General features: G+C 34.1%; 1 protein-coding gene across 1 annotated transcript; it reads left to right on the forward strand.

Moving 5' to 3' along the window:
• Positions 1 to 4: 4 nt before the first annotated feature.
• Positions 5 to 14,725, forward strand: LOC125674855 (uncharacterized). Its single transcript, XM_056157592.1, has 5 exons — positions 5 to 263; positions 7,654 to 7,989; positions 11,067 to 11,297; positions 12,813 to 12,888; positions 13,024 to 14,725. The coding sequence occupies exons 1-5, from the start codon at positions 203 to 205 to the stop codon at positions 13,394 to 13,396; spliced, it is 1,077 nt and encodes a 358-aa protein (XP_056013567.1). The 5' UTR covers positions 5 to 202; the 3' UTR covers positions 13,397 to 14,725.
• Positions 14,726 to 19,213: the final 4,488 nt, after the last annotated feature.

A 19,213-nucleotide genomic window follows, 5' to 3' on the forward strand; every position in this document is an offset into this window, starting at 1 on the left:
TTACAGCGATAAAATTTACGAATGTTACATCTTCTGATTAAAAGGAAGTTAGAGCACGAAATACGATATAAAACGAATAACTAAACATATTATTCATCATGTCATTTTATTCTGCAGTAAATATTTGTAACATGAAAATGTTAAATGGTTGAATCATAAGATATCATTAATTAACTTCCTGTTGAAAGTGTGCTCGTGAACGATGTCTGACTTTTTAGCGCTCTGCGTTGTATTTTTGTGTGCTGTTGGAAAGCTGTACGCAGGTAAGTAAGCATTAAACACTAATACGTCGCATGTTTCAATATTATTATTTATTTCTCTCAATGTGTTTTCTTTACATTCTTTACCTCTCAAAGTTAACAGCGTCATGCACTGGTATGCTATACATCAAATATGTTTAAGTTGAAGATTTACGTCTCCATTGAGACACAGACAGCAATCCTTGCGCTACAGAATCAATGTTTGCTATGGAGAATAATAAAGGTGGACGGAATGATGATATTGTGATTTGTAGTAGGCCGCATTATCGTATGCAGTGTCTTGTGTTGACTAGAATTAGAGGCAAAGCTATATATTTCCTATAACGGTATTGTAAAATGTCAAATATAAGCACCTGATCCCACCTCTGGTATATCCAAGGGTCCGTGTTTGCCCAGCTCTCTAAATTGTATTGCTTATAGGAGTTATGTGATTGATCACTGTTCATTATCCTCACCTCCAAGTGCAACCATTCAATAGGATGAATTTTGCCAAGATGAATAATACTCGCCCGTGCGAGCGTCCTATTACAATAATACTAGCCCGTGCGAGCGTCCTATTACCCGGTGTTGATAGTAAAACCGATTCCAAATCTGACATTTGAGAAAAAAGGAACTGGAGAGAGTTGTGACCATTGAGTTTTCCTGTTAGATCATTGTTCGACACAGTGCGAAATGTTACATAAGGAAATAACCATGATGTATGCTATATACATGTACCATGTCAAGGTACATGTGGGATAATCATTGTTCATGGGGGATTGATGTTCGTGGATTTCGTGGGTCACTCTTACCCACGAATTTACGTGTCTTCGATCATTGTTTTCAAACCAAGTAGATTTATCTCTTCTAGTGACATCGTATCTCTTATCCACGGAATTACGTCCCCGTGAACCAGAAAAAAACTTCTTACCCACGAATATAGGTCCCCACGTATTAAAATGATTCCACAGTACCCCGCATGCAACAGAAACACTTACAAGGAGTACTGAAATTAAATACAATATAGTACATTGACTGAATTTATTTGATCTTCATTTCTTTGCTATATCAAAAGAATGCTCCGTTCACTTTATAGTTTACAGGGCCTACACATATATGTATATACATGTTTAATTATTATAATACAGATATGCATGTATATATAATTATCAGAATGGCACGAGCAATATGTAAGTTTCATTATTTAATTGCCAATTGACAATTTCATCTTGTTCGTGTCGTTGGTCATTTTTAATGATTTATACATCCTTATTTATTTGACCTCGTGTCTATATTTGGATCCGATACTTTGGGGAATGGTTGTTGGTTTACACGGAAAACGTTTTTAAAGCGGAAAACCTTTAATTTTCATTCATTTAGACGCTATTTTAATTATTAATATTTAATAACAGTAACGTTATGGAATAATTCGTAGAATCGTTTCAATATTTTTGAAATGCAGCTGCACGAAATGTCGTTTTAACACTTTCCATATTTTTAAAACTTTAAATGTCTGTCGGATGGGACGTGAAAAATATGGAAAGTGTTAAAACGACATTTCGTGCAGCTGCATTTCAAAAATATTGAAACGATTCTACGAATTATTCCGTTTTAAGGAACACATTCCTATTGGCACATAAAACATCGTTTTCCTGATTTTCGAAAAAGAGTATGCTCACTGGGGATCGTTAGGGAAACTCAAACACTCACAACCAAACATATTGCAGTTATTTAACCGCTGTGAAATGACTGAAATATTGCAAAAAAATGGCATAAAACCATAAACAATCAAACAATCTTAAAATGTGAACTCTTGGTTGTCATATTATATCTGTGATGTCATTGTACAACCATTTTAATGTGGTATGAAATTGCGGGATAATCACATGATTGCGGACAGCAATATGCTTGAACTATTCAATCCAATATTCACAATTAGAGTTAGCTGTTAGTACATTGTAATAACAATAATATTGTGTCCAAACTCTCCTCCCAAAGATAGTCACGCTGCAACTCGAAGGTAGAGGAAAGCGTAGCATGTTTGGATAGCTCTACTTTCTTTAATAGCTGCAAGAACAGAAAAAAATGTCAACTTGTTCTAGAAACACTACACGTAGATACGTCATCTATATGGTCTACGGTGAATTCGACATAAGAGAAATGTACACACACGTGTATCTAAATTCGAAGGAGTTGTGTAGTTTGCTTCCATCAAAATTAAGACTGTTTGCTATACGGAAGTCAATTGCGAACACAGTTTCCAGAAAGTCATGTTGTGATAGGATGTCCGTCACGTTCAATGTACATTGTAGTTCCTATCAGTGACCTCGAAAAAAAATCTACTTGACTGATGTAAAATCACGTCAGCAAATCAGAATTCTATAAGGTTTGTAAAGTATTCCTCAATTGTCATAGGCAAATTGTAATGTAATTTGATACAATGCATTTGGAATCTCGGCGAAATATGGGACAGTACTAGAAGAGCGCGTCAGGAGTCTGATATTATGTCAATGTTGAATATAGCATTGTTGCATATTTTATATGGTAACAAACCCCTGTGATCCCAGGCAATACTTTAAGCATGGATAGTTTTATGCGACTTTCCCGAGCGTACTTGTACGTATGTTATCAGATTCTAATATAACATATCATCTTCTTCATCAAACATTTCCTTCGCTTCATGACATGAAAGAACAACTGTTTTATCCACAGGGATAACAATTAAGAATATTACTTATTTTACACATATGGTGTATATTGCAAGTGAGATAAAGCATTAGCTTTATGACACGCCTGTTTGATAAAGCACTTCCGGTCCGAATTACTTTTGACACTGTCCCCCCTTGGATGACATATTTTCTGTGTTTATACATATCGATGCATGAAATAAAGCGTATAACTTGTTATTCTGTATTTATTTAGAATTTCTTTTATAGCAAAATTAAAGTGATAGTACCCCCACTGACATATGATACAAGTTACCGGTCATAAAAATGTCAACTTGATCAATAACTATTCAAAAATATTACGATAAGAAAACAAAGAGATGTCGACACTATTATCATCAACAAGGAATCAACCGCCTACTGGAAACCACGTGGATAAAATCCAAATACATAAGTACTTCTACTTTTCATTGTAAACTGTTGAACATTCCAATAATGCTACATTAAAATATTAGGCCGATTTTCAATGATCGTTGTTACACATGTTTATTTCAAAAAGACGGCGACATCAAACTTTTACCTGTTTTACTTTTGCTTTTTTACTTTTACCTTTACTTTTACGTCAAAAAATAAATACTCGGTCAATAGTTGTTATTTTGTTGGAATAGCAAGATCATTATTAATCATAAAGTATATCCCCTCTAAAACAATTTTCATGGTTTCTTTTATAAAACTGCACTTTGTAATATACATGAATCGATTATAAGCGCACTGGGTTTTTTTTTTCCCGGGTAAGGAAGATTGATAAGTACGACGCCTGAGCCACAAATTCAAAACAAATTCAGTCAGCTGTTTCTACCATACTGGGAATCATCTTAAAGTTAAGCGAAAAGAAGACGCATGGGATAAATAGAACATCTATAGTTGCGTATTTTGATATTTTGATTTATCCAACAAGCTGATATGGTGTATTTATTCGCTCGGCAAGCCTCGCGAATAAATACACCATATCAACTCGTTGGATAAACCAAATATCGAAACACGCAATACAGATATCCTCTATATCTTCCGAGAACAGGAAGTAAGAGCCCTCGCTTCATGACGTGAAAGAGCGTCTGTTTTATCCACAGGGATAACAATTAAGAATATTACATCTTCCGAGAAAAGGAAGTAAGATTGATTGATTGATGTTTTTTCCGCCACACTCAACAATTTTTCAGCTATCTGGTGGCGCCCAGTTTTTGTTGGTGGAGGAGAGAACCCAGATATAATGTATCTGGGAAGAGACCACCGATCTTCCGAAAGTAAACTGGGAGGCTTTCTCACTTGCCGGCGCGAGCGGGATTCGAACCCGCGCTGACAAAGGTGAGAAGCCGTGTGATTTTGAGCGTGATGCTTTAACCACTCGGCCACGGAGACCCCAAAAGGAAGTAAGAGCCCCAAATACAAATAGGCAGACTCTTTATCACGTACTGCAGATTTCTTATAAAACGCGAGTACTTAACAGGGTGAAATTACTCGAAAACGTCAAATCGCATGTCGTTTATTAATAAAGTATTCTTACATGCATTTTAGCAACAGAAAATTAAAAGCGATTAAATCTGTTTGACAGTGAATGATTTACATATAAAGATGAGTAGGAGTTGGCGAAAATCCGGACTTTTGCCATGTCCAGAGTTAAATGTCGCCCTGTTATCTATACACTGAAGCTTTTCACGGTTTGGCAAATCGATTTACAAGCGCTTATCAATAGTTTCAATTTATATGTGATCGAATAGGAAATTTTCGAGTTTTTCCGTTCCGTGCACTTTTTTTGTTTTAGAAATCTACTTAATTTACGTGATTAGTCGATTTCTTAAGCATGTTTATTTCCGGTTTAGCTACATGTAACATCGTTCATTTATATTACTTATTGGTTTTCATACCGAAATTAGAAATCAGCGTTATTGGTGTGTGATGGAGGGAGGTGATAGGGCGGAATCGGGGAATTAGGCATATGTCATCGTTTTCAGGGAAGGGGGTGGTAGTCGGAGAAGATGTCTTCACTATATACTAGTATCATAAATTCATGAAAAGAAATTTAAAAAAAATCAAAACAAACAAAACCCAAAATGTTCTTTTGACTGATATTCAAAATATTTCCAATTCATTATCGGATTTCTAATGCCAAAGTTACGGTGCATTCCATTTATGCCCAATATTCGTAAAAATAAATCATGACATCATCACTTTCAAAAGCTTTTTAATACATTTTAAATTGATGATTGCCAACAATTAAATCATTTTTCTTTACCATTCGGCGATTGACATTCAAGAACTTGAGATAAAAAAAATTTGTATGTATCTACAACATACACCACATCGAATTCCAAATGTACACCAATCACTAGTTACATAGATTTTGTAAATTACAATCGCTAGCTTACATAGACTGTGTAGATTACAATCACTAGCTTACACAGACTGTGTAGATTACAATCGCTAGCTTACATAGACTGTGTAGATTACAATCACTAGCTTACATATACTGTGTAGATTACAATCGCTAGCTTACATAGACTTTGTAGATTACAATCGCTAGCTTACATAGACTGTGTATATTACAATCGCTAGCTTACATAGACTTTGTAGATTACAATCGCTAGCTTACATAGACTTTGTAGATTACAATCTCTAGCTTACATAGACTTTGTAGATTACAATCACTAGCTTACATAGACTTTGTAGATTACAATCGCTAGCTTACATAGACTGTGTAGATTGCAATCGCTAGCTTACATAGACTGTGTAGATTACAATCGCAAGCTTACATAGACTGTGTAGATTACAATTGCAAGCTTACATAGACTTTGTAGATTACAATCGCTAGCTTACATAGACTTTGTAGGTTACTTTTACGCTAAAAGGAACAAAAAACACTTATTTATAACAAAACTTTCCTCATCTCGATACTTGCAAAAATTCAACGTCCATTGTATTAGGCAATTTGTGTATTTACGTTAACGACAATAAGCTGGAAATGACTATACCTAAAAATATGACGTGATAGTGACTAAATGCATAATAATTAAGGACATGAAGAACTCGAAAATCCCCTATTATCATACATAGTATTTTGGGCGAACCAACCATTTGGAACGTTGCTGATTCCTTTAATATTAGCAGAAAATATCTTTTATGATAACAATTCAGTGAAGTGCAACTTGCCAAATTATTCTAGTCAGTATGAGCTTGTATTAGCAGACCACTCGTTTGACTGATAATACGATTATCGGTGTTACGGTTCCAAAACCAATATGTCACCCGAGGAGGGTGACTCTAAAACTAATATATCGCCAGTGGAGGGTGATTTTAAAACTAATATATCGCCCGAGGAGAGTAACTCTAAAACAAATATATCGCCCGAGGAGGGTGACTCTAAAACCAATATATCGCCCGAGGGGGATGACACTGCAACCAATATATCGCCCGAGGAGGGTGACTCTAAAACCAATATATCGCCTGAGAAGGGTGACACTAAAACCAATACATCGCCCGAGGAGGGTGACACTAAAACCAAAATGATGACTGAGGTGAGTGTTGCGACAAATAGGTCTCTTCGTTGACACATTGCGAAATATTAGGCATTGAAATAAAACATCACTGCACACATGTAACAGTGAACTCGAAAAAAAAACACCACAAAGTCCTCCACATCTGCTACGTACTTCGATATCTTATTGAGAATAAATATTAACGGCAAACTACATGTAACAACTCAACTTTTTAAAAACGGGATGATTTCAGCTTGTCCATCGGTAACTCCCCATATTTATGTAGCAATATTCTATTATCACCTGCATATAGTGTTTATATCTTCCAGTTGATTCGATATGCAAAAGATTGTTCTGCATATGATCAGTTCTTAAATCGGAATATGCTACAGACAAACAATTTGATATTACAGGGGCTTCAACAGTTTCATTTAAAGTCAGGAGTTTACAAATTACAGGGTCGTTATAACGATCTAGTTTGCTATTACAACCTGTCCTTTGCTCCAGTGCTGTCTGATGTGTTTCATGCCGATTGTTAGACCGTTCTTGCACACTGATTTAACTCCGTTTACCTGATCAAGATTTTGGTCTCACGGCGAGTGTGAACGGTCGACAGGGAGTGTTAAACTCCTCCTAGGGATCTGATCCAACCTCTAGTGTATCCATGGATCCATGTTTGCCCAACTCTTAATTTTGTATTCTTTTTGGGGGTTTAAGAGAATGATCACTGATCATTATCTTCACCTTTCATTCAGATGTTTGAGTGAATCCCGACAATGTTTTTTTGAGCAGATACAGCAAACATAATGTCCGACACAGAGCCGCTGCTCCAATTTAAAAATCCAATTTTCCATTACAACTGATGAATCCCTCGACAGAGATAAATATGATTTATAAAATAGAAATAATAGAGACACGATTTCTATTTCTTGACATTCGGTTATGATCCGCCCACATTGCTGAGTATAACCTACAGGGCAGTGATACCTGTATAAACCGTATTACCGTGGTACAATTAAACCAATGAAAAAGCAACATTTAGTCCGAGGGAAGATATTTTTTGTCGCTGGTGCATGATAAGGAGAGAATAATTCTTTTACACAATTAGAATCTGTTAATGATAGAAAAGTATCATTTCTTATTAACATAAATATTCATACTGATGATATTAGGTGGAATGGTAATATGCTTGAATATATATCCATTGTTTTGTAGTTGTAAGCACCATTTCAGCTTGTGATGGGGAGACAGTAAGTGGAAACGTCATCAATGTACAATACAAGCCATGTGATGCAGACTGGAATGGTGTGTGTATCGTAGAGCCAACATTCACTGGGGATTTGAGGTTTACTTCTACTACAAACAAGTCCAACTGCCATACGGAAGTCAACATTTCTGATACTATTGATCCGGATACAACGTCCATAATGCCGTGTGGCAGAGGAACGTCCCTTTTGTTCAATGTAATCCCTACCACTGCACTTTACATGTTATCGAAAACCGTTAACTCTACTGCTGTAAAGCTTTATCGGGAAATTAGAATTTTTCAAGGTTTGTAAAGTAATATTTGTTGGTGTAGGCACATTAAATGTGTGATTCATTGCCATTTACTCAGAACTTTTACATTTTGGTATTACGATGATAAAACGTACATAGCAGGAGTCTCAAACCTTGGTCTGATTTAGAAACAAATATAAGATAAATGATTCTATATTTCCCTGCATACAGTATTAAATGTTGTTCGTATATCTTTCCTTCGAAATTCTCATTGAAATAAAATTAGCTCAAGCTAGAGATGTTCCTGAGGACACCTCTATAAAGCATATATCAAGTGCCCAAATGTATTCATTTGTTCAGAATCATTATGCATCGCGGGCCTACATGTATTCATGTTCAGTCATTTGCATTTATTTCTTGCTACTTAATCAACAGTTTTTGACATTGTCCCTTAACGTCTCTAATTGGGTGATTTTTTTTTCAATATGACTTAAAAAGCTTCAAACCAACAAATCAAATATGAATAAATTACTTACCTACCTAGTTGTATCTTCACCAATAGGCAGATAGGACAAGAAACAAGGTATTTCCGCACACCTTTATCTTGAACCTTTTTATCACACACACACACATACACACCACGCACACGCACGCACGCACCACCCGTACACACAAACTTACACGCCATCCCTAGATTAGTCTCCTTTATCTCTCAACGGTTTCCTTCCATATTGTTTTGGATGACTTGTCGTCCTTTGCTCCTACTGGGTACATCTAAGTGAGTTGTTTCCTAGGACGTGATCACTACAAATTTATCAATATTTTCAAAGCATTGTCCACTTACAGGTATATCTGTCGATTTTACCATTTTGTGCAATTTTTACTGGATACTTAATTAGCCAAAATATTCTAAGTGAAAATGTGTCTAGTAGTATTTCATTGTTACTTGCGTAAGGTGTTTTTGTTTCTCATTTGAGTTGATGCCCTAGAGCTTGTTCTGCGTCGGATCAGTTTTTAAATCGATATAGACTGCTAATAAGATGATATTACAAGAGCTTCAACAGTCTCGTTTAAAGTCAGCATTTCTGTAAATTCTATTGCAGTTATAACGATCTAGTTTGCCAATAAAACGTGTCATTATACATTGAATTTGACTGCAGATTATTTCGTTTACATTACCAAAATATAGGACTCATGGTGGGTGTGAACGGTCGACAGAGGATAGTTACTCCTTCTAGGCACCTGCCCCCACCCCTGGTATGTTCGGGGGTCCATGTATGCCCAAATCTTAAGTTTGCTTTCTTTACAGGAGTTATGAGATTGATAACTATTCATTATCGTCATCTTTTCATTATGACAAACACATTCAGAATAAATGACATTCATGCCAATGTGGTTTCCATTTTCCACATACATAAATCACGAATAACTCACTAAATAGAAAAAATTTGTCAATCATACATGTATACGTGTAGTTTTAGCAAATTGAAAAAGTTAAAAAGAAAAAGAAATAAAAGCAGTTAAAAGCAAAAAGTAATAAATAAATCGCCAACATTTCAAATTACGCTACTTATATAAATCTACTAACGTCCCCTATCCCAAAATTACCGGTCCATATACGACATTAGGAGGAAGTTTTGCTGTCTTTGTACAGCTTTAAATAGCTTGTATACAGTGTTTACTGTTACCTTTTTATTCTTCGAAATACGCTGACATGTGGAAGCCTATACATATGAAAGGCGAAGATAACGAACACTGATCAATCTCATAACTCCTATAAGCAATACAAAATAGATAGTTTGGCAAACACGGACCCCTGGACACACCAGCGGTGGGATATATAAAAATGCATTATATTCAACGTGCATGAAATTTATGGAAGAACATATTTTTTGATTGATTGATTGAATATTATTTTACGTCCCTGTCGAGAATATTTCACTGATATGGAGACGTCACCACTGCCGATGAAAGGCTGCAAAATTAGGCCTATGCTCGGCGCTGATGGCCATTGAGCAGAGAGGTATCTTTATCGTGCCACACCTGCTGTGACACGGGGCCTCGGTTTTTGCGGTCTCATCCGAAGTCCGCCCCATTTAGTCGCCTCTTACGACAAGCAAGGAGTCCTGATAATATTTTTATTGTTTAGAGTGAATTTGATTTAATGAAATGCATGTACACTTATTTTAGCGTATTTAATATCTGGCACAGTCGGGTCCGATTCCCTATTTGGAGTAAACATGATTTAGCACTTCTTCTGTGTATGGTTATTGATAGAGAAATTCACATTTTAGTGCAATTTGACATCAGCTTTCTTGCTTTACCGCTAAAGTCGCTAGAATTTAAATTCCACTAAAATTCAGAGTAGTGTCATACATGTTTTACGCTGTGTATTTCATTGAAAATATCTTTTGTTTGAAAAATTCTAAACTAATTTGTGCTCCAATTTATATGAAATTTAGGGGATTTCCTACAAAATATTTCAACATAAAATTTGGAAACTTTGACTAAGAATTGGAGAAATACAAGTAATGAAACTATAACATCACCATTTCCTTACATAATACTTTATAAGACTGAAATAAAAAGCTTGCGTGTGAAGTTCTTACAGTCATATAATACGTATAGTTGCTCTATCACTAAGACCAGGAACTGCAGATATTTGTCTTGTTAATGGTGTAAAAGTTACGATCGATTGAGGTTAGATAATATTTTGAAATAAGACTGTTTTCAATGAATTTTATAGTGAACATAATAAAAGCCTATTCATGTATGGCACTTCGCTGCACGGACTCATACATTATTTGCAAATATATATACATTGTAAATAAACATAACTCAATTTATCAGAATATCCATTTTAATATGTACTTTTAAGATTAAAATGAAGTATTGACGTTTATCTATAACCTGACTTACATATTACTTTGGAAAAATCGAACAACCTAACAATTTTCTCTCATACATGTATTATCAAACTTGTTGTAGAATTTCAATGTGCATCGCGCATAGCTTACATTCTGAATATATGGAAGTAATGCTTTGTTTGTTTGATATTCGTAGGATCGGTTAACTATATATCGTTAACCGATTGGTGACTGTATTATCTGCCATAATATTTTATCCTTCAGAGAACAAATCCGATGATACAATATCCGTTACGTGTGGAAATACTACATCATTGTCAATAACCACATCGGAGAGAAGTACACGGACTTCTGGCCAAGATCAACATTCTCTGAGTACAGCATCTGGTTTCTCCTTTAGTACGGAACACACCTTTGCGAGTACAACAGATGACGTCTCCTCAATACCAATTCCAGTGGATAGCCAACCTTCAAACAAGGATTCGGATCTCACCTGTATGTGAATAGACACGACGCTTTGTATAGTTACATATTTAAAAATTTTGTATATATACAACTTGGAAAGGTTTTTGCCATTGATTTGACGAATCATTTCCTTTAATGCACCATTCATATAGTATTAGTATTTATGGTACTACTAATGTTGTCATATATTTGTGGTGATTCTCGTTTGATGTTCAGGAATTGTATCTGGTTATTTTCAACTGTCTTGTTATCACATATGCGATAATACGAGCTCCTCTCACCTTGTTATAGCATGGGCAGTACTAAAATCAGAAATACACATTAGAAACAAAGCAGATATTTCAAATCTTAATAAGTACATTTCTTATATAACTTCAAACAAATCAGAAAATTAACTTACAAAGAAAATATGTAATTTGTGATGGATAATCCGTTTTCGTGAAGTTACTTTTGTAGTTTCACAGGTAAAGCATGCGCTGATCGATGTCTGGGGAGTTGAAACAGACGGTTGTAACAGATATTTAGACATACGCATACCTGTGACAGTTTTTTTCAGTTATAATTGTTAAATAGTACTCCCCCTCTCTCTCTCTCTCTCTCTCTCTCTCTCTCTCTCTCTCTCTCTCTCTCTCTCTCTCTCTCATTTTATAAAGAGTTTGCTAATGCAAGGGTTTAATCCTTTTCCTACTCTAACACCTGTATTATACATGGTTTTTTTTAAATATATATTTATACAATGTAAAACTTATACGGTACCAATTTTGATGCACCAGATGCGCATTTCGACAAATAATGTCTCTTCAGTGATGCTCAACCGAAATGTTTGAAATCCGAAATAACTATGAAGTTTTAGATCTAAATATAGCCAAAAACAGCGTGCCAAACAAGTGGAGCCAAATTCGTCCAAGGATAAGAGCTATGCATGAGGGAGATAATCCTTAATTTTGAAATGAATTTCTAAATTTTATAACAGCAATTAAATATACAAATACATGTATAGAATTAAATTCCTGAAAATAACTTATGAAACCACCAATATAGATTGATAATGACAGGGATAATCAGTTTTCGTGAAGTTACTTTCGCTGTTTTGCGAGTAAAGCGTATCTATATGCAACATGCATCATCAGACGATGGTATATGATAATCTACCCCTACTTATTAAATGTATGGTTTAATAAAGGTAAAATGAGAAGCTTTCGTAATATGTGACACGTCATCTTCTAGCATCCTTGTAAAATTCACATTATCAAAGAGATGGGTGGCCCTTCTCTCACTCGGACCGCCCATCTCTTTGATAATATGAATATTACTCGGATACTATACAATAACCATTACATACTACATGCAATACCTTACTGGATGATTTGTTTTGGAGGGGTTTTCTTTTGTAAAGCATGTTCGATACTACTTGAAATTGTTAAAACGATTTGTATGATCTATACCTATCATTCAGGATATAAAAATGAACGATTCATATGGTGTACACAGAAACCAATTAGATAATTTGTGAGTTTGATTTTTTGAATTTGCTTTCTTTTGTAGACATCATCTCTGGAGTCTCAGGATTCGTTGTTGTCTTGATCATAGTCATCTGCATTTTAATTTATTGTCACACAAAGTAAATATTTCTTTACCTCAGATATTAACGGGGTTTTTTATTTTTTTTTTTTATTCTACTTCATTCATATCGTTGTAAATTCATATACAATATTGCCTTTACTAATATCACTATTTTTTTTTTTTTTTTTTGAAGACGGAAACATTTAAAAACAGACGGAAAAGTAGATGAATACTCTGTCGCATATAACCCTAACAATACAGGATATCTTGATGAACTTCCGGATAATCCTTTATATCATTCAAACCTGCCATTTGATGAGGTTGAATATTCCACAGTAAATGACCAACGGCCAGATCCTTCATCCAAAAGACAGACGGAAGAGGTGGAAGAAGTGACAAAGGACGACACCAACGATGTTTATGCTAAACCAAACAAATGTTTACATGGAAGCATAGTTAACAACCAATCTAATGCCGTCACTGTTTCCGCCGAGAATCAGAGTTTGTCTGACGATCTCAATGACGAAATTGTTTATGCACAAGTTAACAAGGAAGCCAAAGCATAGAGGAGGGTGTAATTTTAACGCTGTACTCGAAATCCTGTGTTTCATTTGTGTCATTGATATGTGTGAAATATGACTACTTTATGTAGAGAATACAAGTACGTTACTGGATAGAAGGTACATAAGTAACGATTCATCATACTGAAAAGATGATGATGATATGACAACGATGATCACTATAATGCTAATGTTGACAACAATGATAATGATTGTGATGATGATGATGATGATGATGATGATGAAATATCAAACATATCTAAAAATATTTCTGTACTGCTGTTCAAAATCAAATACAGCTTTGATTTAAACTATTTTTATTTAAAAACTCTCCCATTTTGTCCAAATTATTTGTCTTCCATGATTTAATTATATCAAAAAATTATGCTATATATGTGTTTGTGGATATAAAGAACATTGAATAATTATGGAGTGCTATGGAGAAAAATCTGAAACCAATACTTTAAAAATAAGACAATCAGGAATCCATCGCATTTCTAAAACTTCAAACATGGTTTCATATGAAGTTTTAGATCCGACTACATTCTCCAACCATTTGAAAAATTTGCTTGTAGAACACATTCATCCTGTTTCAGTGTTGCTATATTTATGCATGAAAAGGGTTTATTGATAAGCGACTGTGGTGAATGTGAAGTACTAAGTGGTATAAAGTTTTAGATCCGACTACATTCTCCAACCATTTGAAAAGTTTCCTTGTAGAACACATTCATCCTGTTTCAGTGTTGCTATATTTATGCATGAAAAGGGTTTATTGATAAGCGACTGTGGTGAATGTGAAGTACTAAGTGGTATAAAGTTTTAGATCCGACTACATTCTCCAACCATTTGAAAAGTTTGCTTGTAGAACACATTCATCCTGTTTCAGTTTTGCTATATTTATGCATGAAAAGGGTTTATTGATAAGCGACTGTGGTGAATGTGAAGTACTAAGTGGTATAAAGATACACACATTAATGATTCATCATCAATTAACACATTGTAAAAGTGTTGTACAATTTTCTCCCGGCGCATGTTATGTTTATGCATGAAAATGGTTTATAGATGATAGACCACTGACTATCTAGTTTTGCTACATGTAATTGTGATTTTCCTTTTAAAATCTGGTTTAATGTATACAAGTTCATAATTAAAAAAATGTTTTACTTCAGGAAGATCATTTTCACACAGGGTCATACTTTTAAACTATGACGCATATTTCCTTTTTTAGTATTGTCGGGAAAATTGGTTCCTACATCTATCATATGTGGCGTGTGTTTGCTTTATTTTGTTATGTGTAGCCCTCACTCATTTTACAATTATAAATCAACTCTTCTAGATTTAAAACGTTCTTCAATTTCTTTCATTAGTCAGTTCATACCTAAATAGTAAGAAATGTCAAGGATAAGATATGCGTGTGTTTGCGTGAGGCAATCTCTTATCGAAATTCTGTGGAATTAAGTTCATTTTCTGGTGTGAAAGTTTGTGTTTTGGATCCATACTAATTCTTAAAACTTACATGCAGATTAGTATATGAATATGAATCGTAATCTGTTAAATAATGAACTATTTGAATTTAATTTCTGTGGAGCTTTGCTCTTTTTACGTCGGGCATGAAAAACGTCGACTTTAGGATTTCACTTCCCCAAATCAAACTGTGAATGAAATTACACCATAGCATTCTTGGTTTTAAACGTCACATATCCTGCCTTGCTCAGAGAAACCTTTACATGCATGCATAATCTTTTCAAGGATAATCTGGATAAAAGTTTCCAACGATTAATAAAGGACTTTGATACATCTAGTACCTTATAATTTTTCTGTCCTTAGATAATCGATTGTGCAGGCGGACATACTTGGGCAGTTTAGTCCAAAATTGGGCGGACATATAGCGAAAGCAGATATATTGTGTAGGTGGACATGTAAGGACTCAACAAACATGTATTTAAAAAAAACCATCGTATTTGTTAAAATATCTACAGTCAGGGGCGGATCCAGGAAATACGGTTACGGGGGGGGGGACACTGTATGAGGCAGGGGGTATGGGGGCGCCTCGAGGCCCCCAGGAGTTTAAGCCCTCAGAAACTCCTGGATTTTACAGATTTTATAGCGCTTGAAATATGTCTCTTATTTAGTCATTTGTACTATTTTCTATCATTTTTGATAAGGTGAAATTAATAAAATGACGCAAATTTTAAGGGGTTTTTTTTTTGGGGGGGGGGGAAATTAAGTTCTCCAAATAAAGTAATTCAAGAAATAAAAAGATTCTGTCATTTATTTCTCCGGGAGTGGAAGAAATTATTGCTTCTTTTATCGCTTAGTACATTTTTCTAAACAAGATACCACGATTTACCTTAAATTTGAAAATTTAAGGGGGGCACCGTCTGCGCCCCCTCCCCCACCCCCTCGAATACGCCACTGACAGTTCACGTTTTCATGACTTCATGAAAGTGAAACGATGTGCAACAACTGCGCAGAACGCGAACATTCGAATTGCACTCGGCGTCGTTAATTGAGTGAAAACACAAATGCAAGATTGTTTTTGAAAAATGGTACGCGGCACAGGTGTGTAATCAGCTGAGCGGGTCTTCCGAAAATGACGAGGTGAAAGTTCGATCTATCACTCACCCGGATGGAGGCACATGGAGCGAAATAGCTAACAAAGCTCTATGATTACATACGAACGAAACCTGAAATCGTTATAGAAGGAGGAATATCATTACCCACATTGGGTGTTGGTTAAATTGCGACAGTAACTCAGAAATCGTGTAAATCGTTTCACTGACTAAATTATTGTATTAAAGAGTTATACGTACACATGCTGGATTCTTTCATTCAAATTCCTTGATACGTTTGAATAATCGTGATTAATATTTTCACTATAACTTTCAAATAGTGAAATCTTGATTCGTGTAAATTTGATATACATGTACAATATACTGTTTTACGTTCTGATTCGCGTAAATTTAATATACAATGTACTGTTTTACGTTCTGATTCGCGTAAATTTAATTTACAATGTACTGTTTTACGTTCTGATTCGTGTAAATTTAATACACAATGTACTGTTTTACGTTCTGATTCGCGTAAATTTAATATACAATGTACTGTTTTACGTTCTGATTCGTGTAAATTTAATATACAATGTACTGTTTTACGTTCTGATTCGTGTAAAATTAATATACAATGTTCTGTTTTACGTTCTGATTCGCGTAAATTTAATATACAATGTACTGTTTTACGTTCTGATTCGCGTAAAATTAATATATAATGTACTGTTTTACGTTCTGATTCGCGTAATATACAATGTGCTGTTTTACGTTCTGATTCGTGTATATACAATGTACTGTTTTACATTCTGTTTCGCGTAAATTTAATATACAATGTACTGTTTTACGTTCTGATTCGCGTAAATTTAATATACAATGTACTGTTTTACGTTCTGATTCGCGTAATATACAATATGCTGTTTTACGTTCTGATTCGCGTAAATTTAATATACAATGTACTGTTTTACGTTCTGATTCGTGTAAATTTAATATACAATGTACTGTTTTACGTTCTGATTCGCGTAAATTTAATATACAATGTACTGTTTTACGTTCTGATTCGTGTAAATTTAATATACAATGTTCTGTTTTACATTCTGATTCGTGTAAATTTAATATACAATGTACTGTTTTACGTTCTGATTCGTGTAAATTTAATATACAATGTACTGTTTTACGTTCTGATTCGCGTAAATTTAATATACAATGTACTGTTTTACATTCTGATTCTCGTAAATTTAATATACAATGTACTGTTTTACGTTCTGATTCGTGTAGATTTAATATAAAATGTGCTGTTTTACGTTCTGATTCGCGTAAATTTAATATACAATGTACTGTTTTACGTTCTGATTCGTGTAAATTTAATACACAATGTACTGTTTTACGTTCTGATTCGCGTAAATTTAATATACAATGTACTGTTTTACGTTCTGATTCGCGTAAATTTAATATATAATGTGCTGTTTTACGTTCTGATTCGGGTAAATTTAATATACAATGTACTGTTTTACGTTCTGATTCGCGTAATATACAATGTGCTGTTTTACGTTCTGATTCGTGTATATACAATGTACTGTTTTACGTTCTGATTCGCGTAAATTTAATATACAATGTACTGTTTTACGTTCTGATTCGCATAAATTTAATATACAATGTACTGTTTTACGTTCTGATTCGTGTAAATTTAATACACAATGTACTGTTTTACGTTCTGATTCGTGTATTTACAACGTTCTGTTTTACGTTCTGATTCGTGTAAATTTAATATACAATGTTCTGTTTTACGTTCTGATTCGTGTAAATTTAATATACAATGTACTGTTTTACGTTCTGATTCGTGTAAATTTAATATACAATGTTCTGTTTTACGTTCTGATTTGCGTAAATTTAATACACAATGTACTGTTTTACGTTCTGATTCGTGTAAATTTAATACACAATGTACTGTTTTACGTTCTGATTCGTGTAAATTTAATATACAATATACTGTTTTACGTTCTGATTCGTGTAAATTTAATATACAATGTACTGTTTTACGTTCTGATTCGGGTAAATTTAATATACAATGTACTGTTTTACGCTCTGATTCGCGTAATATACAATGTGCTGTTTTACGTTCTGATTCGTGTATATACAATGTACTGTTTTACGTTCTGATTCGCGTAAATTTAATATACAATGTACTGTTTTACGTTCTGATTCGCATAAATTTAATATACAATGTACTGTTTTACGTTCTGATTCGTGTAAATTTAATACACAATGTACTGTTTTACGTTCTGATTCGTGTATATACAATGTACTGTTTTACGTTCTGATTCGTGTAGATTTAATATAAAATGTGCTGTTTTACGTTCTGATTCGCGTAAATTTAATATACAATGTACTGTTTTACGTTCTGATTCGTGTAAATTTAATACACAATGTACTGTTTTACGTTCTGATTCGCGTAAATTTAATATACAATGTACTGTTTTACGTTCTGATTCGCGTAAATTTAATCTATAATGTGCTGTTTTACGTTCTGATTCGGGTAAATTTAATATACAATGTACTGTTTTACGTTCTGATTCGCGTAATATACAATGTGCTGTTTTACGTTCTGATTCGTGTATATACAATGTACTGTTTTACGTTCTGATTCGCGTAAATTTAATATACAATGTACTGTTTTACGTTCTGATTCGCATAAATTTAATATACAATGTACTGTTTTACGTTCTGATTCGTGTAAATTTAATACACAATGTACTGTTTTACGTTCTGATTCGTGTATATACAATGTTCTGTTTTACGTTCTGATTCGTGTAAATTTAATATACAATGTTCTGTTTTACGTTCTGATTCGTGTAAATTTAATATACAATGTACTGTTTTACGTTCTGATTCGTGTAAATTTAATATACAATGTTCTGTTTTACGTTCTGATTTGCGTAAATTTAATATACAATGTACTGTTTTACGTTCTGATTCGTGTAAATTTAATACACAATGTACTGTTTTACGTTCTGATTCGTGTATATTTAATATACAATATACTGTTTTACGTTCTGATTCGTGTAAATTTAATATACAATGTACTGTTTTACGTTCTGATTCGGGTAAATTTAATATACAATGTACTGTTTTACGTTCTGATTCGCGTAATATACAATGTGCTGTTTTACGTTCTGATTCGTGTATATACAATGTACTGTTTTACGTTCTGATTCGCGTAAATTTAATATACAATGTACTGTTTTACGTTCTGATTCGCATAAATTTAATATACAAT

Source organism: Ostrea edulis, chromosome 3, assembly GCF_947568905.1.
Source record: "Ostrea edulis chromosome 3, xbOstEdul1.1, whole genome shotgun sequence".
Lineage (NCBI taxonomy): Eukaryota > Metazoa > Mollusca > Bivalvia > Ostreida > Ostreidae > Ostrea > Ostrea edulis.